At 40.2% G+C, this 25666-nt stretch overlaps 1 protein-coding gene across 4 annotated transcripts in view; it reads right to left on the bottom strand.

Moving 5' to 3' along the window:
- LOC121857763 (cysteine protease ATG4B-like) overlaps positions 1–23931 on the bottom strand; it is a 44065-nt gene extending 20134 nt beyond the window's left edge. The window contains exon 1 of one of the 4 annotated variants that reach the window (XM_042353913.1): positions 23699–23931. Coding sequence is in view for 1 of the 4 variants with exons in the window: in XM_042353915.1 (XP_042209849.1) it covers positions 23699–23717 (19 nt within the window). In the remaining 3 variants the exon portion in view is untranslated. The remainder of the gene's footprint in view (positions 1–23698) is intronic. The other 3 variants (XM_042353915.1, XM_042353916.1, XM_042353914.1) reach the window with 3 other exon arrangements.
- Between the last annotated feature and the right edge of the window lie 1735 nt (positions 23932–25666).

Below are 25666 nucleotides of genomic sequence, written 5' to 3' on the forward strand. Positions count from 1 at the left end.
ATGAGGACTGGATACAGTGTGACTGAGCACTTACCTTAAATGTAGTCAGCTGAATGCACACAGGGCCCCCATAATTTTGTATTTACAGGATACATGGAGACTATATTATTTGGAAGAAGCAGAAGAGGAGACAGGGCTGGGTGGGTCATCAATGTCACTTTCTTCAGACAGGTTTATGTACTGTGGAAACTTGCTGGTTGAAGGTATTGGATCATCTTGAGGGAGTGAAGAGGCAGCACTGGTGGGGCGTGAGGAGACAGCACTGGGGGATTTCTTGAAATAGATGTCCAATTTAGACTGCACAGTTTGCTTTTTCTTTTCATTATAAATTTCTCTGTAGCAAGCAAGTGCATCTTGGCTCATTCTGTCAACTTTGGCATAACGCTCATAATTTTAATCCATGTCATCAAACATTTGCATTCCTTTATTAATTGTATCAAATGCCTCTGCTATTTGTTTCACTGAAAACTTTTTGGGGGGTGCAGGTTCGTCTTCTACATTTTGTCTCTCTTCTTCCTCTGCAATTTTCTGTGCATCTAATTCAATAAGATCCTCGTTACTGAGCTCTTCTGCTGCACTTTCAACCAACTGTCCAACATCATTATCAATTTCTAACTCCACCTGTTTACCTAACTCCAGTATCTTGTTACTAATATCCGAAATAACTTCATTTTCATTAAATCCTCTAAAACTGTTCACATATCTTTTCAGGATTTTCTTCCATATTCCATTCATGCAATGTTTTGTAACCTGATCCCATGCTGCACTAATGTTCTTTATATCATGACAAAACGTTGTACTCCTTCCAAAACTCTCCTTGCGTTTTCTCACCTTCAGTACAGTGAGTTCTGCTATAACGCGTGTTTTGATAACGCGAATTTGCTCTAACGCGATTTATGAATTAGGAACGATATTTGTATAACGCGAACGCTTGTTTGCTATAACGCGATTTTTGCTTACTATTTCTCAAATTTTGTGGTATATTAACTGTGAATATAGTAAAGAAGAATATCAACAAGAAGCGTTCTGGTGATAGAATTCCCGGTGATGATCATAAAAGAAAGGATATAACACTTGAAGAGAAGCTCGATTTTATCAACCTCAAAATCACCCTTCTCCCCCATCAAGTAAAGTGTTACATTTACTGTATGATTTCATTATTAGATATGAATGTAACATTTATTTAGACTGTGCTATCCTTTGTGTTAGGCTAACTACTAAATTTTTTCGATTTCGAGTAATCTGCACCTAACCCTATTTTCTCCATAAGCCCTGTTATTTCTATTACGTGATTTTCTATAACACGATATTTTACAAGAACACAATTATCGCGTTATAGCAGAACTACCTGTATCAGCAACAGCCTGAGCAAAGGTCGTGCGTAAATAATACGCTTTAAAGGCAACAATAACACCTCGATCCAAGGGTTGGATGATAGAGGTAGTGTTAGGTGGAATGTAGACTACCTTAACATCAGGGTGCATGTCGTCCAGGTGTGGTGGGTGTCCTGGAGCATTATCCAAAATCAGCAAAATCTTGAATGGAACCCGTTGTTGCAGACAATACTCCTTGGCTCGTGGAATGAAACAAGTCATGAACCATTCCTTAAACAGTGCTAAGGTCATACAGGCTTTCTTATTACTGCGATAAAACACTGGCAGTGTGTGTGCTTGCTGACATTTTAAAAGCCCTGGGGTTCTCTGAATGATAGATCATGAAGGGCTTTTGCTTGAAACCAGCAACATTCCCCCCCAACAGAAGTGTAATTCTGTCCTTGAATGCCTTGAATCCTGGCATTGTTTTCGCTTCTTTGTGGATGTATGTCTGCTCAGGCATGCGCTTCCACAATAATCCAGTCTCATTCACATTGAATATTTGCTCAGGCAAATAATTCCCTTCCACAATAACATTATCTAACTCCTCCTTAAAAGATTCGGCAGCACCAACATCGGCACTAGCTGCCTCTCCACTCACCTTAACATTATGTAGAGTGTAGCGTTTTTCACATTTATCAAACCACCCATGACTTCCTGTAAAGGTTTGATCACATTCATCTCCTGCCTGCTCCTTCAGGCTTTGGAACAGGCTTCTTGCTGTAGCCTGTATGGTTAGAAGGCTTAAGGGTACACGCTTCTGTATCTGGTCTTCTATCCATATCACCAATAATTTTTCCATATCGTGAATAGGACCTTGTCTTCTCTTTGATATTATAGTTCCCTTTATAGGTGTTGTTCCTTTCACTACTTCACGAATACGTTCCTTGTCCTTCAGAATAGTGGATATAGTCGAGTGTGAGAAACCTATGTCGCGTGAGAAGGTTGCTACTGTTTTTCCATTCTCATGCTGAGTTATTATCTTCATTTTCATTTCAAAAGTAATTGCCTGTCTCCTCTTCTTTGGAGCACCACCAGTACCCTCACTTTTACGCTTTCCAGTCATTATAAAGTCAATTATATACGACAATAACGAAAGTTCACAGCGCGATCAGTATAGGATACGATAGCCAAACACCAACTAAGCACTCCACTGAGTGAGTGTACCCACGCGGCGACTCAGCCGCACCACGCTCTCGCCTGGGACAGAAACGTTTCGGTATAGAAAATGCGCGCATCATTTGAAAATATTTTTGGTCACGACTGTCACTTTCGTATGTCCCGACGGTCGTAAGGTCAGAGCAGGTCGTAAGTACCGATGGACGTAAGTCCATGCAGTCGTAAGTCGAGGACTACCTGTATGTTGTGTTGTCAATAGTAAGAGAAACAATTGAGTCTGGGTTTACGCGGTTTTTGTTTACGCGTTTGGTCATTTACGCGGCACCTTGCCAGAATGAAATGTTTTAATTACGCGGTAAATTTCATCATTTACGCGGGTGAAGTATAATTTGTTTATTTACTGAAGATACATATGTTTTTAGCTCATAAAATATATAATTTACATTGCTGGAATCCTTACAAGATGGTGATCATTTTAAATATAAATATCTTAACATTTGCATTAGACATACAAATTTTAGATGTAATGTAAGGCGATGATGAAAATTAGCAAACATTTTATCTTCTGTGCTAAATATATGACATTTACATTCAAAATATTCCCTGTCCTGCAAGGAATCCAGCAATGTCAATTATATTATCCTAACTTTAGTTTGAGGTATTATTTATTACTAAAAATATAAATACGTATACTGTTTTAACACAAACATTTCTCTGGTAGGGAGGGAAGGTGGGGGTAGGGAGGGAGGGAAGGACCCAGCTAGCTGGGAAGAGGAGGGGAGCATAACCAAAGTAAATGAGGCTATTGCAGATCATAAGGGAATGAGAAACTTAGAGATGAAAATAGAGGAAACTGGATTCTTGTTGGTTGCCAAACTAGAGCAAGTTGGGAAAAGATCCTCACTAAGACTGAGGAAGTAACTGGAATAGAGGGAGTAGTGAAGAAGAGTTATGCTCAGGTTTTTGCAGGGCCACAAAAGGTGACGGAGAGTAAAGCAGGATACGAACAGGTCCTTCAGCAGTTAGGGACTCTGCAGAAGTGTGTTGAAGACATGGCAACTAGTAGACCTACTCATAGGGGAGAGGAGGAAAAACGGGAACGTTCTGAGTGCAGGAACAACGTAATAGTTTTTGGAGTCCCAGAAAGTCAGTCGGAGGAAGCTGAGAGTAGGAAAATACACGATAAGATGGGGTTTCAGAACATCAGCCCCCCCCCTCAGGATGTGAGGAGGCGAGGACAAAAGCAGGAGAACAAGCCTCGCCTCATCAGGATCACACTAGTGAGTGAGGATAAGAAATGGGAAGCTATTCAGCAGGCAAAAAACTTAGCAAGGAGCGATGCATTTCGGAATATATCCATACACCCAGTTCACATGGTAATGCAGAGGGAAGAGCAAAAAAAAAACTCCTATGGTACTTGAAGCAGAAGGAGGATTCGATGAGGAATGGGGACGGACGTGCACGGGTAATATACAAGGGAGAGGTAGTGGAAGCAAGTGAGCCAATACAGTACCAGGGGACAGAGGGACATCCCCTACCCGCTCTACCTCCCACCCAGGAGGAGGCGAGCGCCATGTAAAAATGTCATCTCTGACCAAACCCCACAAAATACAATGTACAGGTATTTAGTAAACGCTGCAGCTGCTAAGAATGGAGGGAAGCCGGAGTCACTACCAAGATCAGAAACATTACCGAGCACAAATTTCGGCTTGAAAGTCATGTACACTAATATTGACACATTTCTTGACAAGAGAGCAGAGTTTGAAACACTAATTAAGGTACATCAACCCGATATAGTGGATGTGGTAGAACTACAGTACTATTGTACAAAAACAGGAGAATCGACCTGGAGGAATGCGAGTTCAATATTACTCATTTACGAACCTTTTTCAACCAACTTGTAAGAGGGGTGTGGTTATTTATGCTAGGCAAGACCTTAGAGCCAGCCAGGTGGGGGTACAGGGGTTGGATGTTTTTGAAGAATTAAAGTGGTGTAAAATTAAATTAAAGGGGAGAGATTTACATATTGTCGGGTGAATCTACAGATCCCCAAACTGTAGCCTATTACGTAACCAAAGGAACTCAAGAGCCTTAATTGACAATGCATCGGCACTCACCCTCGCCACCTCCTTGTCATGGGGGTCTTTAAACATGCCAACCTCGACTGGAGAAATGAAACCATGCCAAATGACCTTAATAACCTCACTACTCTTTTGTAGAAACTCTGAGACAGTTTTCTATTCCAACATGTTAAAGATCCGACTCATTACAGAGGGGAGCCAACACACAAACCACTGGACCTCATCATAACTAACGAGGAGGGTATGGTGGCCAAGCTGGAACGCCTAACCCCATTGGCACCAGCCACCATGTAACATTGTCCTTCAGATTTAACTGTTATTTGGTTCATGACAAAACCAGGCCAAGGTTCAAATATTGCAAGGGTAATCGATTAAAACATACCCACGACCAAACCCAGTGCTTTTAGGAATACAAGAAAACCACTGCACATGAACTTTGCAGCAGTCGACAAAGTTAAGAAGAAAACTCAGAAATTCGAGATGTGGGTTTGGACAAATGATGAGCAGAACAGGAGGATGCATGCCAGATTAAGGAACCAAGCAAAGTCAGAGTATAGAAGGGCTGAAAAGGAGTTCCACAGGCAGATTGCGAGCAAGGTCAAGTCAAACCCAAAGAAGTTTTGCAGCTATGCAAAATTGAAATTAAAAATGTGAGTAGGTGTACCGGACCTAAGGCTTCAAGATGGTAGTTACGCAGATTCTGACCATGACAAGGTGGAGGAGTAGTTACGCAGATTCTGACCATGACAAGGTGGAGGAGTTGAACAGTTTCTTTTCCTCAGGTGTTCAAAAGAGATGATGCAATCAATCTTCCTGAGTTTGAGGACAGACAATTTGACACAGCACTGACCCACATTGTGGTCTCAGAAGAGGTTACGTATAAGAAATAAAATGTCAAAGCTAAAGGTTCATAAGAGTCCCAGCCCTGACATGGTGCATTTCAGAATGCTAAGAGGGTTGTGCAATGAGCTTGCTGAGCTCCTGAAGATCCTGTTCTGTAAATGCCTGGATGAGCAAAAGGTCCCCAGTGATTGGAAAATGGCATATGTGAGTCCTGTATTTAAGAAGGGTGATCGTCACTCCACGAATAGCTATAGACCAGCGAGCCTGACAAGCATAGTATGTAAAGTATTTGAGAGCATTATAAGAGATGCCATGATGGAACATCTACTACGAAACAACCTTGCAAAGGATTGCCAACACGGTTTTATGCCAGGATGATCCTGCTTAACACAATTACTCAGGGACTGGATGATTGGACCCAAATTCTGGATCAGGATGGCAATATCAACAATATATACCTAGAATATGCCAAGGCTTTCGACAGCGTACCCAATGAAAGGTTGAGAATTACCTGAAAGAGAACGGGATTCGGGGGAAGTGTCCTAGCGTGGATCAGAGACTTTCTACATGAATGCAAGCAGTGTGTGATGCTTAATGGTACAAAATCGTCATGTGTACCCGTGACAAGCGGGGTACCACAGAGCAGTGTATTGGGCCTGTTGTTGTTTGTTTGTTTCCTAAATGACATGCCAAAAGCTATACACTCCTACATACAAATGTTTGTGGACGATGCCAAGCTATTTAGAGAAATTAATAACCAAACAGATTGTGAAGAGCTGCAGGAAAACCTGTGAGCTTCAAGAGTGGTTGAAGAAATGGCTGTTAAGATTCAATGTCATGAAGTGTAAGGCCCCCCCATAGACGATACGTCTGCCGGATCCGTCCGCCGGAATCGTAAGTAAAACCGATCGTGTAGGGGGGCATCGTACTGCCAATTGTGGGAGGAGTCCGGCGAGCTCAGAATCTGTCGGCGCCAGATTTCTGCCTTCCGTCCCACTTCAGGCACCGGCCTGACGGATTGTCCGTGGGGCTGTCGTACGATTGGCATCAGTCTCATAGCAACTCCCAGTGAGTAAACATCTAGAAAATGACAAGCACATCATGTGACAAAGATTTTGGAAGGTAAAGGTAAAGTCGAAAGACTATAGTGGTAAAGGAAAACGAAATGCTGCATATGATATACTTCTAGAGAAGCTTAAAGAAAAGGATGAAAATGCCACCAGAGATACTGTTGCCCCAAAAATTAACAACCTTAGGAGCACCTACCGCAAGGAACTGAAAAAGGTGGAAGCATCCAAAAATCAGGGGCTGCCGCAGAGGATATTTACAGTCCCGTACTCTGGTACTATGATCTGTTACATTTTATATGGGATCAAGAGCTGACTAGGCCCTATGTTTCAATATATATGAGATAGTTCATTCCTTTTCATCAGCCACTGTTTCACCCACTTCCTTCTCCTTCCCTTTGGTTTCTCTATTTCTGCTACAGCGTAAACCGCAGCAGCAGCTCCTAGCACTAAGAAAGACAGATCTTTGAGCAGAAGCCATGTCTGCACAGTATAACAGCCTGACAAGACTGAAGCTCGCTGCAACAGGCCGCCGGAAAGTCTGTGGGCGACTCTTTTTTCGGGGCAAGCTGGAAACAGGACGGAGCCGGAGCCGGAACCAGTGGTCGTACTGTCTATGGGGGGGCTTAAGAGGATGCACCTGGGTCATACCAATGGTAAGGAGGCGTATTATATGTCCCAACGGGAGGAAGAAACTCCATTAATAGACTGAATGCAAAAAGGACCTGGGTGTGTTTGTTGAGAATGAACTGAAGTTCTCAGGCCCATGTGAGAAGGTGAATGAAGCAACTAAACTATGAGGTCTTATAAGGTCATTCAGATTGTGTACCTAGACAGTCCGTCTCTCATAACTATCTTCAGGAGTTAGGTGCTTTCCCGCCTGGAGTACTGTCACCCCGTCTGGTCCCCCATAAATGCTAGGGACTGTCAGTTGATTGAAAATGTCCAAAGGAGGGCCACCAGACTGGTGTCTGCACTTTGGCACCTCAGCTATCTAGAGAGATTAGAGCTCCTGTAACTGCCTAGCTTATACTACAGACGGGCAAGAGGTGACCAAATTGAGGTGTATAAATATATCAAAGCGCACAACTCAGTCGAGTGTTCATACCTGAAGCTGGCGGACGCCCACCCCACAAGGGGTCACAGTTCAAGGTTGAAAAAGCCGCAATCCAAAAAGCTGTCAGGGCGAACTTTTTCGGAGTGAGAATTGTGAAATCTTGGAACAACCTGTCAGAGAGTGTTGTGATGGCACCGAGTGTGAGTTCTTTCAAGACCAGATTGACCACATGACACTGGAGCAGGTTCAGATATATTCAGAAGCCAGTACATGCCCAGTATTTGCCAACAGTGTGTAAGAGACGTGACTGACTGCCCAAACGGCTAACGTGTCGATCAGTAGCGAAGAGGATAGAAGTAAAAAGTAAAAGTAAATAAATTGTTTGTATATTGACATACAATTTACAATGGGGTATGCTATAACGAATCTAAATGGTTCTAGAACCTCGTTCGTTATAGCATTCGTTCGTTATAGGATTAATCCGTTCCAGGCCCCCAAATACAACCACTTAACATTGAAAAATTTCTGTGGAAATTGTAAAAAAATACGGTACTTTATCTTACCTTAGTGTTGTTAGTATGCAGGACAGGAGGCAGAGGGGGAGGGGGGAGGAGAGAATTATGGAAAAGAGGTGGAAGGAGAGGAGTCATCCTTCCTAGCCCTCTTTGGTGACTGTTTTACAGGCACTTTGTCTGTTTATTTATAATTTCTTTCTTAGTTTCAAGGGTTATTAGCTTTCTCACTCGCTTTTGACGATTCATTGTTTCAACTGTACACTTGTATAACAAAATAGTTATAAAAATAACACGAATTTCCACATCAAAAGACGAAACTTCAACAAGTTCAGTGGTGCACTGACTACACAATGAACCAATATGGAGCCTGATGCTCTTGCTATGAGCCTCAGTACAACAATATTCATGCGTAGGACGAAATAGTCCAGTATTCATCCGCGTTCGTTGTAGTAGTTTCATTCGTTATAGCATTCTCAATTTTATAGGTAAAACCGTTCATTATAGGAATATTCGTAGTAGAATCCGTTCGTTATAGCATACCCCACTGTACTGGTATATACAATACTGTCTGTTATTAAGAAGGGAAGGTACTGTACATTGTTGATCAATATTAGACAAAATGTTAATTGCACAAATGAAATACACAAAATACTGACAAGTAATTTCTGTAATTTAGCAACAAGGCCATTAAGAAAATATTGAAATATAAATTTGGTACTTTACCTAAATATAAACTATTTCAGTGTGTTCAAAATACACATAAAGGTTTATGATAACACTGTAATTTGCTTGCCTTGAAATGCACCAGAAATATTCTAAGTCATATCCATTTAGAATTATTTAATTATTTTGTCACCCAAGGAAATGATGTGGAGTTTGCAACTACTGTAAATTAGTACCTAACTATTGTAGTTTAGTAGCTAACTACACGAAAACCCCCAATGTACAGTGATCCCTCGGTTAACGAAATTTCGGTTAACGAATTACCTTCCGTAAGATTCTTCACTTCGGTTAATGAGCAAACCCTCGGTTAACAAATTCCTTACGAATTTTTCCCAACATGTTTTCGCCTGCATTTGGCTGCCCACCAGCTGTAGTATTAGTCCGCCAATACAGTAATCGGTTTTAGGGCTTAAATTCCTGACCATTTTAGCAAATATCAAGATGGTTGTACTATTCAATAATTTTAAAAGTTTTATATTAATTTTTTTAGTCATTTTAACAATTATTGAACATAATTGAAGTACAGGAAACTATTTTTTTGCGCGCCAAACAGCCACTCAACACATCAAGCTTGGCGTCAGTTTGTTTACCAGTTCAGAGGAAGGAACATCTTGTTTGAGACTCTTCAACATAAACGCTTTTTTTCTGTTTCCAGTCAAATTATTGGTAATTTTGAAATATATTTTACATATTGACAATATATAATGCAGTGCAGTGCTGATTTAAAGAAAATAATCTTGAATTACACCAAGAGAACTAAAATTTTATGGGTGAAATGGCAGCATGGGGTGACTTCTCTTCCACCCCCAATGCCTTCTCTTCTCTCTTCTCCTCCACCCCCACTTCTAATTCCCATCATCATCATCAACCAGGAGCCTTCTACATGCACACCTCAAAGTAAGTGTACTTTACTGCATTTATTTTTAGTTTGTATGTAATTTTCGGTGAGCTGGAACCAATTACCCAAAATCCCATTGAAACAATGGTTTCGGTTAACGATATTTTTGGTTAATGAACGACCTTCTGGAACGAATTGTGTTCATTAACCGAGGGACCACTGTGTGTGTGTGTGTGTATATATATATATATATATATATATATATATATATATATATATATATATATATATATATATATATATATATATATATATATATATATATATATATATACACAGTTTTACCCCGCTTAACGCGCTTTCACTTAACGCGGTTTTTCCACAGCTACGCGGTGAGTGTCCGGCTCGGATGCTATTTTTAGATTTTGACCACGCGCCACGCGCCACCCACCCGCCCGCCTGCCTGCCTGCCTCTCCCTCCTCCTCCCTCCGCTTGGGTAAGCGGCGCGGTAAGGTTGCGCAGTGTGTGTCTTTGTTGCGTTATCACTGACGTCATATGACGTCTCGGACTGTGATTGGCCATGCAGCCCTACCCCCCTCTGCTGCTAGCTGTAATTGGCTTAAAGTATTATGACGTGACTACCCCGGGGAGGGAGGGAGGGAGGAGAGACGACGCTTGACCTAGCCGCGGCAGTTTCATCCCTCAAGGCCACGCCGGGTTAACGCGCATCCATTGTTCCGTAAAATGGCTTCCGCCGGACCACCACCCCCAGAGAGAAACCTTTCCTTACCTGGACCCAGCGGCACTAAACCAAAGAAGACACGACGTTCATTAAGCTACGAGCTGAAGTACCAAATTGTTCAAGATTTGGAGAAAGGAAGACGCCAAGTTGATCTCGCGCGCCAGCATGGCGTCAACGAATCTACGATTCGTACAATAAAGAAGGATGTAGCCAAGATAAAGGAGCACATGAAGATCACAAAGTCTGCAGGTGCTTCATCTATCAGGTATTGCCAGAACAGGGTGCTGGCAAAAGTGGAAACTTTGCTGGTGAGTTATTTGGTGCGTCAGGCGCGACGCAACATGGCGGTGGACACGCGCTCAGTGCAGGAGTACGCACGTGAGCTATACGCAGCAGTGACACGTAAACTGGGAATTGCAGAGCCCAAACCCTTCAATGCTTCCCATGGTTGGCTGCATAGGTTTAAGAGGAGGAACAAGGTCACCAACATCAGCATTGTTGGTGAGGAAGCGAGTGCTGACCGTGCGGCGGCTAGAGATTTTCCTCCGTTTTTACGTGAGATTATGGAGGAAGGACAGTACAGTGACGACCAGGTGTTTAACATGGACGAATCTGGTCTTTTCTGGAAAAAGTTACCTTCCAAGACCTTCGTTGTCCAGTCTGCGAGCAAGGTAAGGGGCCGGAAGATGCAGAAGGAACGCATCACCGTCCTGTTTACCACCAATGCCTCCGGTACCTGTAAACCAAAGTTATCGGTGATTCACAAAGCCCGCAAGCCGCACGCCTACAAGAATATGGACATGAACAAGCTTAATGTCCACTGGCTAACCGCACGTAAGGCGTGGATGTCCTCTTCTCTGTCCCTCTTCTGGTTTGACAACTTTTTTGTTCCTGACGTGCAGAAATTCTGCGAGCAACAGAATGTTCCTTTCAATATTTTGTTGCTCCTTGACAACGCACCTGGACACTCGCCCCTACTTATGGATCGTCACCCCAACGTAAAAGTGGTCTTCCTTCCTCCCAACACTACGTCATTAATCCAGCCCATGGACCAGGAGTTAATCTGCAATGTTAAAGCTGCATACTCGGCAAAGAAATTCAAGCTCCTGAACGACTCTACCAACACCAAGGATGAGTTGCGTAAGCTGGGTGACACCGACAGCGAGAGTAAAAGCGACGAGGACAAGGAACAAGAGGCGGCGACTCAAGAACTTCTCGTCAAACAATTTTGGAAGAAGTTTAACGTCAAACAAGCTGTAGACTTCTTGGTGGAGGCATGGGATCTGCTGTCTATTGCTACGATTCGTCACGCATGGAGACATGTGTTGCATGGCATACCAGGTGAGAGGAGGAGTGAACCTGTGACTGGTCAGGTTCAGACTGTTGCAGTAGCAGTGGACCTTGCCAGAGAAGCTGCGCAGACTGTTACAGCTGAAGGCTTCTCCGAGACCACCAACGAAGACATCATGGAGGTGATCAGAGATCCTGAAGTGACTGCCGACGAGATGTTGGAAGAAGAACCCGCCAGTGAAGAGGAGGAAGAAGGTGCGTCATTCTCCGAAGAACCTAGTTTAAGTCATAGTGATATTAAGTGTGTCATAGAGTTAACAGAAAAAATTAAGTCCATCGTTTCCCGCGACACTGACGATGAACGCCATGACGTCTTCCATACCCGACTGGTGCAGGCTATGGAGCCGTACATCACGGTGTATCATGACAACATCAAAGCCAGCCGTCAGCAAAGCATAACCGAGTTCTTCGCCCGCAACCCACCACAGCCAGCCCAAGCCAGTGATAGTGATAGTGAAGTTGATTTTGAGGGATTTGTCAGGGAAGCCATAACAACTGTAAGTGACAGTGATATTGATTCACCTAGTAATGGTGATTCACCTAGTAATGGTGATTCACCTGAGGGGCAGTAATCTGCCCTCTGCCTCGGAACCAGCCTCCATCCCCGTATGCCGACCCATCTCTTCTACTACCGTGAGTGTTCCTTAAAAATTTTCGTTTTTTAACCTATTCTTTATTTTTCCTATGTTAACCTTTATCTTTCCTAACCTAACCTCTTCTATATTACTTGTTTTTCATGCCACCATAAAGTTAAGATAGAATTTTTACTACAACATAGTTATTTGTCGTCAAAAAGTGGAGTTTGGGGGTCGGGCTGGGTTCTATTGGAATTAATCCCATATGTTCTGTTATTCACTTAACGCGGTTTTCACTTAACGCGGGACCCTCTGGGTTCAATTGACCGCGTTAAGTGGGGTACAACTGTATATATATATATATATATATATATATATATATATATATATATATATATATATATATATATATATATATATATATATATATATATATATATATATATATATATATATATATATATATATAACACGAATTTCCACATCAAAAGACGAAACTTCAACAAGTTCAGTGGTGCACTGACTACACAATGAACCAATATGGAGCCTGATGCTCTTGCTATGAGCCTCAGTACAACAATATACAGTGACCCCTCGGTTAACGAACTCAATCCGTTCCAGAAGGTCGTTCGTTAACCGAAACCATTGTTTCAATGGGTTTTTGGGTAATTGGTTCCAGCTCACCGAAAATTTCCTAAATTCAACAAAAATGGTAGAAAGGTTCACTTACTTTGAAGTGTGTATGTAGAAGGCTCCTGGATGATGATGATGATGATGATGGGATTTAGAATGGGGGTGGAGGAGAAGGAAGAAGAGAAGGCATTGGGGTGGAAGAGAAGTCACCCCATGGCGCCATTTCACCCATAAAATTTTAGCTCTCTTGGTGTAATTCAAGATTATTTTCTTTAAATCAACACTGCACCGCATTATATATTGTCAATATGTAAAATATATTTCAAATTGACCAATAATTTGCTTGGAAACACAGAAAAAAAGCGTTTAGTTGAAGAGAGTCTCAAGCAAGATGTTACCTCCAGTGAAAACAGAGAGAGACTAACGCCTGTTTGCTGTGTTAAGAGGCTGGATGCCACGCATTAAACTAGTCACTTTACCTTCAATTATGTTCAATAATTGTTAAAATGACTAAAAAATTGAATATTAAACTTTTAAAATTATTGAAAAGTATAAACTTCTTGATATTTACTAAAATAGTAAGGAATTTAAGCCCTAGAACCGATTAATGTATTGGCGGACTGACACTAAAGCTGGTTGCCTGGTCAGTGCAAGCGAAAACATGTTGAGGTCGGTTCGTAAGAAATTCGTTAACCGAATTTTTGTTCGTTAACCGAATTGAAGATCCTTATGGAAGGCAGTTCGTTAACCGAAATTTCGTTAACCGAGGCGTTCGTTAAACGAGGGGTCACCGTATATATATATATACAGTTGTACCCCACTTAACGCGGTCAATTGAACCCAGAGGGTCCCGCGTTAAGTGAAAACCGCGTTAAGTGAATAACAGAACATATGGGATTAATTCCAATAGAACCCAGCCCGACCCCCAAACTCCACTTTTTGACGACAAATAACTATGTTGTAGTAAAAATAACATCTTAATTTTATGATGGTACATGCACACAATTAATACTTAAGAGAAATAGAGAAATACAGTCGCCAAGTTAATGTCCATTCAAATAATGGACTCAACTCCCTCCCCCTCTTCTCACACTACACTCACTGGCTCTTCCCTCTGAGAAATTTTTGGGGGAAAACCAGGTATAGTAATAAATAATTCCTCAAACTAAAGTTAGGATAATATAATTGACATTGCTGGATTCCTTGTAAGACCAGGAATATTTTGAATATAAATGTCATATATTTTTCACAAAAGATAACATAATTACCTAGAGAACAATTTTTATCTAAAAATTGTATGTTTAATGCAAAATATATGTTGTTTATATTCAAAATGATCACCAAATTATAAGAATTCCAGCAATGTAAATTATATTCTGGCCGGATAATTTGTATGAATTTTATGAGCTAAAACAAATATCTACAGTTAATAAAAAAAAAAAAATATTCTTCAACACTATCTGTCAATCAAAGTACCCCACCTTGCCTCCCCCCCTCTTCCAACCGCGCGGTCAGTCCCAACCCTCCCCCCACCCCCCACCAATCCTCCATTCAAGAGTTTTTAACATTTAGTATTAAATAATACCTCAGATTAAAGTTAGGATAATATAATTGACATTGCTGGATTCCTTGTAAGACCAGGAATATTTTGAATATAAATGTCATATATTTTGGACAAAAGATAACATAATTACCTAGAGAACAATTTTTATCTAAAAATTGTATGTTTAATGCAAAATATATGTTGTTTATATTCAAAATGATCACCAAATTATAAGAATTCCAGCAATGTAAATTATATTCTGACCGGTAATTTGTATGAATTTTATGAGCTAAAACAAATATCTTCAGTTAAAAAAAAAAATAATTCTTCACCGGGTAACAGATGGTCGGTCGGTCGGTCCCTCCCTCCCCCCCACCCCCCACCCCCCACCAACCGTCCCAAGGAGATGTGTGGGATAACCACTAAATTTTAATAAATAATACCTCAAACTAAAGTTAGGATAATATAATTGACATTGCTGGATTCCTTGTAAGACCAGGAATATTTTGAATATAAATGTCATATATTTTGGACAAAAGATAACATAATTACCTAGAGAACAATTTTTATCTAAAAATTGTATGTTTAATGCAAAATATATGTTGTTTATATTCAAAATGATCACCAAATTATAAGAATTCCAGCAATGTAAATTATATTCTGGCTGGGTAATTTGTATGAATTTTATGAGCTAAAACAGGCAGTCAGGCAGGGTGGCGGGTGGGGGGTGGTGCGAATCTAAAAATAGCTCTCGAGCCGGACACTCACCGCGTATATGATGAAAAATGCCGCGTTAAGTGAAAGTTCAGCTTTGGCAAGGCACCGCGTATATGCGAAAACGCGTTAAGTGAAAGCGCGTTAAGCGGGGTAATACTGTATATATATATATATATATATATATATATATATATATATATATATATATATATATATATATATATATATATACAGTTAACCCTCACTTTACGCGGTTAATGTAACCCGGAGGGTCCCGCGTAAAGTGAGAAACGCGTAAAGTGAATAACATAACATATGGGATTAATTGAAATGGAGTCCGGGCCGATCCCCAAACTCCACTTTTTGACGACACACAACTATGTTGTAGTAAAAATATTATCTTAACTTTATGATGGTATGCACACACAATTAATAATTAAGAGAAATATCAATAATATTTGGTTTTTTAACACTTACATTAGTAGAAAAAATGGCTGGGCACACGGGGATGGGCGGTTGGTTCCGAGGCAGAGGGCAGATTATTGGCCCTCACCTGTGTCACTTGTATCAATTGTATCACTATCCACCACAGAGGCTTGCAGGGCCTCTTTGTCAAACTCCCCAAAGTCCATATAAGTCCATATCCTCACCATAATTATCACTATCACTGACTTGGGCCGGCTGTGGTGGGTGGCGGGTGAAGAACTGGTAATGTTTTGATGACTGGGCGACCTTGTGCGCACCATGTTCGCGCAGCTTGCACAACATGGTGGATGGCGAGAGGTTTGGATCCAAAAATGGCGCGGCTCGCCAGCCGCTCTCCGCGTAAAGGGGTACACGCACCGCGGAATGTGAGCATCCTGGGTTCCGGCAGGGCACCGCGTAAACGTGGAAACGCGGAATGTGGGACCAGGTAAAGTGAGGGTTAACTGTATATATATATATATATCCGTTCACAAGCAAGATAACCTACAGCTACCTAACTACTGTAAATTACTATATAACTACACAATTTAGTACCTAATTATTGTAATTTAGCACATAGCACATTAAGAAGTTAATGAAATATAAATTTAGTAGATTACCGTTAGTTATCATGGGTTTGTATAGTGAGGAAGTGGTGTAGGAATAAAATATTTATATAAGTGAACATTTGCAGAGCAAATTATTATTGTTATACAGGTGCTCCCCGACTTACGACGGGGTTAGGGACCCAAATCCAGGCCGTAAGTCCGGCTGGTCGTAAGGTCGACAAAGATAAAAAAAAATAAAAAAAAATAAAATAAAATAAAAAAAAATAAAAAAAAATTAAAAAAAAAAATCTACAATGAAATACAGTACAGTAAAAGTAATAAATGATGTGGAATGGATACAGTGTGACTGAGGACTTACCTTTAATGTAGTCAGCTGAATGCACACGGGGCCCCCATTATTTTCTATTTACAGGATACATGGAGACTACAGTATATTAATTGGATGAAGCAGAGGAGGAGACAGGGCTGGGTGGGTCATCAATGTTGCTTTCTTCAGACAGGTTTATGTACTGTGGAAACTTGCTGGTTGAAGGTATTGGATCATCTTGAGGGAGTGAAGAGGCAGCACTGGTGGGGCGTGAGGAGACAGCACTGGGGGACTTCTTAAAATAGATGTCCAATTTAGACTGAACAGCTTGTTTTTTCTTTTCATTATAAATTTCTCTGTAGCAAGCAAGTGCATCTTGGATCATTCTGTCAACTTTGGCATAACGCTCATAATTTTGATCCATGCCATCAAACATTTGCATTCCTTTATTAATTGTAGGAAATGCCTCTGCCATTTATTTCACTGAAAACTTTTTGGGGGGTGCAGGTTCGTCTTCTACATTTTGTCTCTCTTCTTCCTCTGCAATTTTCTGTGCATCTAGTTCAATAAGATCCTCGTTACTGAGCTCTTCTGCTGCACTTTCAACTAACTGTCCAACATCTTCATTATTAATTTCTAACTCCAGCTGTTTACCTAACTCCACTATCTTGTCACTAATATCCAAAATAACTTCATTTTCATTAAATCCTTTGAAACTGTTCACACATCTTTTCAGGATTTTCTTCCATATTCCATTCATGCAATGTTTTGTAACCTGATCCCATGCTGCACTAATGTTCTTTATATCATGACAAAACGTTGTACTCCTTCCAAAACTCTCTGAGCATTTTCTCACCTTCAGTAGCAGCAACAGCCTGAGCAAAGGTCGTGCGTAAATAATACGCTTTAAAGGCAACAATAACACCTCGATCCAAGGGTTGGATGATAGAGGTAGTGTTAGGTGGAATGTAGACTACCTTAACATCAGGGTGCATGTCGTCCAGGTGTGGTGGGTGTCCCGGAGCATTATCCAAAATCAGCAAAATCTTGAATGGAATCCGTTGTTGCAGACAATACTCCTTGGCTCGTGGAATGAAACAAGTCATGAACCAATCCTCAAACAGTGCTAAGGTCATCCAGGCTTTCTTATTACTGCGATAAAACACTGGCAGTGTGTGCTTGCTGACATGTTTAAAAGCTCTGGGATTCTCTGAATGATAGATCATGAAGAGCTTTAGCTTGAAACCAGCAACATTCCCCCCCCAACAGAAGTGTAATTCTGTCCTTGAATGCCTTGAATCCTGGCATTGTTTTCGCCTCTTTGTGGATGTATGTCCGCTCAGGCATGCGCTTCCACAATAATCCAGTCTCATCCACATTGAATATTTGCTCAGGCAAATAATTCCCTTCCACAATCACTTCATCTAACTCCTCCTTAAAAGCTTCGGCAGCACCAACATCAGCACTACCGGGTAGCTGCCTCTCCACTCACCTTAACATTGTGTAGATTGTAGCGTTTTTTAAATCTATCAAACCACCCATGACTTCCTGTAAAGGTTTGATCACATTCATCTCCTGCCTCCTCCTTCAGGCTTTGGAAAAGGCTTCTTGCTTTAGCCTGTATGGTTAGAAGGCTTAAGGGTACACGCTTCTGTATCTGGTCTTCTATCCATATCACCAATAATTTTTCCATATCGTGAATAGGACCTTGTCTTTTCTTTGAAATTATAGTTCCCTTTATAGGTGTTGTTCCTTTCACTACATCACGAATACGTTCCTTGTCCTTCAGAATTGTGGATATGGTCGAGTGTGAGAAACCTATGTCACGTGAGATTGTTGCTACAGTCTTTCCATTCTCATGCTGAGTTATTATCTTCATTTTCATCTCAAATGTAATTGCCTGTCTCCTTTTCTTTGGAGCACCACCAGCACACTCACTTTTACGCTTTCCAGTCATTATAGTCAATTATATACTATAATAACGAAAGTTCACAGCGTGATCAGTATAGGATACGATAGCCAAACACCAACTAAGCGCTCCACTGAGTGAGTGCACCCAAGCGGCGACCCAAGCCCGCCCGCCACGCTCTCGCCCGGGAAAGAAACGTTTCGGTATAGAAAATGCGCGCGTCATTTGAAAATATTTATGGCCATGACTGCCGCGGTCATATGTCCCGACAATCGTAAGGTCAGAGCAGGTCGTAAGTACCGATGGATGTAAGTCCAAGCAGTCGTAAGTAGGGGAGCACCTGTAATTATTCAAACTTGGAATAATGTAGCTTGATCTTAAAAACCTTTTACACTGGTCCCTCGGTTAACGAACACAATTCGTTCCAGAAGGTTGTTCGTCCAACTCACCGAAAATTACATAAAAAAAAAATGCAGTTAAGTACACTTACTTTGAGGTGTGTATGTAGAAGGCTCCTGGTTGATGCTGCTGGTATGAATTTGAAGTGGGAGGTGGAGGAGGAGAAGGGAGAAGAGAAGGAAGTGGGGGTGGAGGAGAAGCATTTTACTGCTTCTTGGAAGGCGAGTCACCTTCCATGAAAATGTCAGGAACCTCTGGATTGACAGATTCTACAGCAGGAAAATCCTCTCTCCATTTTGAAGTGGAAGGCTGAGGGGTAGCATCTTTTTCCCGCTGCCTTTTAGTGAAGATACTGTCAATTTTTGTTTGTGGGGCATTTCTCCTCCTCATCATTAACTGATTTTTGAAGAAGGAGACCACTTTGTCCTCAACATTACACGAAACAGGTTCTGTTGTGTTCACATCAGGGTGCCTTGAAGCCAGTTTCCTGAACATCTCCCAGTGGTAAACAACATCTTTTAAGTCTGAAGAAGACATATGGTCATCACTTTCCCTTTCCTCTTCACCACTGTCAGCTTCTAACATCTCATCCAGTTGCTGCAAGTCTTCAGTGGTAAGTTCCTGCTCATGAGACATCACAAGCTCTTCCATATCATCCTCCTCCACTTCGAGGCTAAATGACTGACCAATGGACACAATCTCCTGGTCCAACTCCGTTTCTTCCTCAAATCCCTCAAAATCATGGACTGCTGATGGCCACAGTGCTTTCCATGCAGAATTGAGGGATCTAATGGAGACTTCTCGCCATGAGGACACAATCAATTTTACAGCCACCAGGATGTTGAATTGTGTCTTCCAGAACTGTGCCAGTGTTAGTTCAGGATCAGTGGAAGTTGCCTGATGACACCTCCTGAACATTTTCTTCATGTACAGCTTCTTAAAGTTGCTGATCACATTCTGGTCCATTGGCTGTATGATTGATGTAGTGTTGGGAGGCAAAAACAACACTTTGACAAAGTCAAATCGAACCTCCAAAGTGCTGGCAAGTTGAGGGTCATGACCAGGGACATTATCCATGAGGAAAAGAGCCTTTAAAAGGAATTTATTGGTGGGTAGGTCGCTCTTCACAGAAGGGCAAAACACCTCAACAGCCCATTCATTAAAGAGCTGTCTTGTCACCCATGCCTTACGGTTGGACTTCCAATAAACCCCAAGTTGTCCTCTTGCCACCTTTTGTTGCTTGAACACCCTTGGGTTCTCAGAGTGGTAGACAAGCATAGGTTTCAGTCGGAAATCCCCTGAAACATTGGCACCAAGCAATAGAGTGAGACGGTCCTTCATGGGTTTATGCCCAGGTAAAGAGGCTTCATCTCTGGTGATGAATGTCCTTTTGAGCATTTTCTTCCAGAACAGCCCAGTTTCATCCACATTGAACAATTGTTGTGGAAGATAATTTTCTTCCTCCACCAGTTTCTTAAACTCCACTACAAATTTTGCTGCTCCTTCTTTATCTGCACTGGCAGCCTCACCATGCCTAATAACACTGAAAGCTTCACTTCGTTTCTTAAATTTTTCGAACCAGCCCTTGCGGGCCCTAAACTCTTCAAACTCTGTGCCAGAAGAACCAGGTTGATCTTCCTTCAAATGTTCGTAAATTTCCCTGGCTCTTTCAAAAATAAATTAAGTAGAAACTGAATCTCCTTTCATTTGTTTTTCCCTAATCCAAATAAGAAGTAACCTCTTTGTTTCTGCCATTAATGATCTACCTTTAAACACTCTGGTAGATTTGTCTCTCACTTTCACTTCTTTGAACTTGTCTTTCTGTGCAATAATTGTCGACACAGTTGATGCCGACATGCCATATTCTTTACTAAGCACATTTGTTCTAATGCCTTCTTCATGTTTCTTAATGATTTCCTGTTTAACTTGAATTGAAATCACCTTTCTCGGTTTCTTTGGAGACATGCTAGATTCAATAACCACTAAAATTTTAAGTTCACTAGCTGTAATTAAAAATTATTTTATTTAAATCAACACTGCACTGCGCTATATATTATCAATATGTAAAATAAACTTCAGAATGACCAATAATTGTACTGTAAAAACGTAAAAATAGTTTATGTTCACGAGAGTCTCAAGCAAGATGTTAACTCTACTGAGCAGAGATTACTAAAAAAATTAATATAAAACTTGGAACATTATTGAATGGTACAGCGTTCTTGATATTTACTCAAATGGGAACGAATTTAAGCCCTAGAACCTATTACTGTATTGGCGGACTAATATTACAGCTGGTGAGCAAGCAAAAACATGTTGAAAGGAATTCGTAAGGATTTCGTTAACCGAATTGAAGATTCTTATGGAAGGTAATTCGTTAACCGAGGCGTTAGTTAACCGAGGAATCACTGTACATTATTGGAGCCTAAGCTTAAAACCTACAGCCTTAATTTTTTGTTTTAAAGACACCATATATTATTTTTATTAGGTAGGTTAGATTAGGTTAGGTATTTTCGGTATCATGTCGTGTAAAAAAAAATATAAAAATATGTTTTTCAATGTACATTTTCAAGATAATCATATATATATATATATATATATATATATATATATATATATATATATATATATATATATATATATATATATATATATATATATATATATATATATATATATATATATATATATATATATATTTTTTAGAAATAAGCTTTGAAAAAGATGTACAGTATATTATTTATTAGGTTAGGTTATATTTTTGGAATTGGCATGAAAATCTACATTCAGAAACATCTTTCTATATTTTTGGGACACAGTACATGAAACTGAAAAGACCTAATCTAATAAAAACAATATACTGTACTGTATCTTTTTCAAAAATCATTTCACAAGAGACAAAAATTATTTACTTTTTTTGAATCAGCAGGAAAATCTGCATTCAAAATCCTTTTTTATATATACGATACGTATATATTTTTGGACACGGTACATGAAATAAAAAAGACCCAAATGATGTAAAATTAGTGTAAAGCAGTAGCTATCACCATCGCTCATACTGAAGAACCAGAGGTAGAACATTTCACTAAGTAGGCAAATAATTATCTTTTACTGCAAAATAATCAATGTGTGGCTTTGAAAAATTATCCTTATATATGTAAAGTTGGATGTCAATAATCTACTGAGTATATATAGTTTTTATTTAATAATCTGGTGTTATCGCACATCATCATCTAAGCTGCAATGGGATTAATGTGTTTGCCACTCCCCAGCCGCTTGGCATCATCACCATCACAGAGAAAAAAAATAACAATGAGAGGGCTAACCTTCTCTAGTACAGTATTAGATTCCTTGGGTTAGGTTAGGTTAGCCAGAAAGACGACAATCTTAGTAACTATCATTATACAGTCTGTCCACCACATTTGAGCATTAGGCTGCCGGACCAATACACATCGACATTTCACATACGGCTGCCGGACCTGTATCCTGTACCTATTTATTATTATCAACCAAACAACAACCTTGGAAAAAATTTAGGTTAATTTGCATAAGTGCACACAACTCTGTTAGAAAGTCAAAAATATGTTTTTCTAGTGTATTTTATGTTTAAATTGGTTATGACCTTCATATCCGTCGGAAATTGGCCGGTTTTTTTATCATATATTTATTTATTTTTATTTTTTGGTACAGTGTTTTCCGACAAAAATTATGGCTAAGTGAATACAAAATACACAAAAAGAAAAACATAAACCTGACCTAACTTAACCTAACCTAACTGACTCTCACCATATGATGGAATCACTTATTTCCTACCTTATTGGCCTGGTTCTAGTTCGAGTTACCACAATGCCACATATGTTGGTCTTGACGATATTTACATTCGTTCTTGCACTCAGCACAATACTGAGGTCGGGAAAACACCACGAGATAAAAAAAATGCTATAGTTTCGTTTTTTTTTCCCCACAACTCGAATCAGCTCCATATAATTGAAGTGACACCCAACGCAGACTTTCATTGTTGGAAATGAATTTGAATTTCGAGATATGAGACCCAAAATAAAAATCGAATTTGATTGGGCCAAAAATACCGTGAATTAAACCACAAATCATTGTAATTGGTTGCCAAAAAAAAAAATAAAAAAGGCTTTTGATTGGCCGCGTGACATGTACGGGAACGCATGCGCGTGATGATTTATGAAGGAGACACGCAATGTAGGAGGTGAGGTAGGTGATAATGGCGGAAGATTAATGGAAGAAATAGAGAAAATTTGGGATACGCTACCTCCGTTATTATACATTTGCAACGGTAATGTAATAGAAGACAATTATCTTATAATTAGACGTCTTATTCAAATATGATAATAGATTAGGGTAGGAATGTTGTGTGCAAAAATGCAATAATACCAAAATTTATTAATTCTATAAACTCCTGCTGGGGATAATCGTCTCTTCCAGTATTACCTCAAAGGTCCCATAAACAAACATTATCAAGGCATAAAGTAGAAACACTACTAAACCCCTATTCCAATATTAACCAAGACAGTATTTTCTTTTCACATATGATAGGCAATCCTGCCTATTTATAATGGGTTAAATACATCAATTATTACATCTCATACTGATTACAGTGTTAAGTTCCCAAACCTATATTACGAGTATGATCAGGAAAGTATTTCCTTGTTAACTATGAGTCAAGTAATCATTTCAGCTTTGGGCTTCCATTCTCCTTATTTATTCCGGCCACTCCTTGTATTCACTGACAATCACCTCATAAACTTGACAAGTAGCTGACAAGAGAGAAATATATAAATAATGAATTCAAATGCATTCAGGTGATGTTTTATTTGTTATGTAATAAAGAGAGAGGGTAGTCACCTGCGATGATCTCGTCCATGGTCACTGTCAACTGTTTGTTTTCACGGTGACGTCACACAGCCGACCCAACTTCTGTCTCCAAAAGGCGAATTGGAGCGAAGCAATTTCAATTAACCATATAAACAGCGTTTTTAAAGAACGAGGAAATGTGCACTGTGGGTAAAGTAATAAGGCCCGGCTGAGATATGAGGTGACATGTTGCATTTAACTAGTTACCACTGAACAAACCTTTAATGTTATCACAGGATATAGTGAAATATTCGGTATATTTAACTCGGGACGTTTGTGATACTATAAATGTATTACTGCGCGTTAACAACAAAGCTCTTTAAACACATAGTATAGGCTTTACTTTACAGTACTTATTTTTTCTTTTACGTTCTTCGCTACTGATGGGCTCGTTAGCCGCTTGGGCGGTCGATCACGTCTCTGATACGCACTGTGGCAAGTACTGGGCATATACTGGCTCCAGAATGTACTGTAACTGAACCTGCTCCAGTGTTGGTCAAGTCAGGCCTTGAATGAGCTCACAGTCTCACACTCGGGTACAGTACTTGGTGATTATTAACAATAAAAAAATTTAAGACGTGAGTTACTTTTTACTTTTACTTTTATCCTCTTCACCACTGATTGGCTCGCTAGCCGCTTGGGCGATCGGTCACGTCTCTGTTACTTTTCCTTTTCTTTTATCCTCTACACCAAATGATCGGCTCGTTAGGTTGTTAAATTAATTCGATTCATGGTAAATCTTAATGACACTCATTTCCGGCTAGTTTTTATCAGGAAAAACAGCTTTATTAGTCTCATTTGACTGGGTGGGTCCTTGCTGCTTTTTCAAAGAGGGTTTCAATAATTGGCCATTGACATATCAGTGTTTACATATGACTTACAAAACCCGAACAACATCACAAAATAGTTTTGAGTATGGAGGATTTACAATATTACTAGCAGTTTGCAAGAATGAATACTGTTATGTCGAGGCATGATTTCGTATTATAATTGTGTAAACTAGGTGTTTTTATTGTTTTCTGTCCAATGCAGAAGTTATGTTGACAAATTTAGTGAAATTTCCGTGTATATATTGATGCATTAATTATGTAAAAATATTCTAGAATGTATTACATCATTTTAGTTATGGTTTACTTGTTATTGTAAGCCTCGATCAGAGTAGAACGGTCTAGAATATACCAGGCGTCTCTGGGTGGTGCGAGGATGTTCGAGGGGCGTATGATGAAGTATAAAAACACCTACGAGCAGGCTAGGAGTCAGTCAATCACTTCCTTACTTACTTTTACTTTTACCCTCTTCACCACTGATCGGCTCGTTAGCCGCTTTGGCGATCGGTCACGTCTCTGTTACTTTTCTTTTTCTTTTATCCTCTTCACCAAATGATCGGCTCGTTAGCTGCTTGGGCGATCGATCGGTCACGTCTGTTACGCACTGTTGGCAAGTACTGGGCATGCACCGGCTCCTGAATGTACCTGAACCTGCTCCAGTGTTGGTCAAGTCTGGTCTTGAAAGAGCTCATACTCGGTGCCATTGTAATGACCACGGTCGTAGACGTCAGTTAACGTAAAATCAGACGATTCATATTACGCTCAATAGTCCACAAAACATGTATCTATGCCTTCTTTATTGAGTCCCCAGTCTGAGGCATCCGTTTTCTCATCGCTTCAGGATGCCTGAGTCCTCCGTTTTCTCTCAATATTATAGAGCATCCGTGACTCCGTATCCCATAGTATAATGACACAAAATTTAAAATTGCAACTGTAGTCGTATCTGTTAAGGCAACTTAGATATGCCTGATTACAGATGAAACATTCAAGATCCCTTGTGAGTGATGTTGAAATCTTCAACTGTCTTTATTGTTTGTGAAACTTTATAAGTAAGTGAGTGTCAAGTCTGCCAGTACGAGCGGCATGTCCTTATATCGTCCTTGGGGATAGCCATGAGTTTATAAGTACAACT

This window comes from Homarus americanus, unplaced genomic scaffold (genome assembly GCF_018991925.1).
Source record: "Homarus americanus isolate GMGI-L3 unplaced genomic scaffold, GMGI_Hamer_2.0 scaffold16712, whole genome shotgun sequence".
In the NCBI taxonomy this organism is placed as follows: domain Eukaryota; kingdom Metazoa; phylum Arthropoda; class Malacostraca; order Decapoda; family Nephropidae; genus Homarus; species Homarus americanus.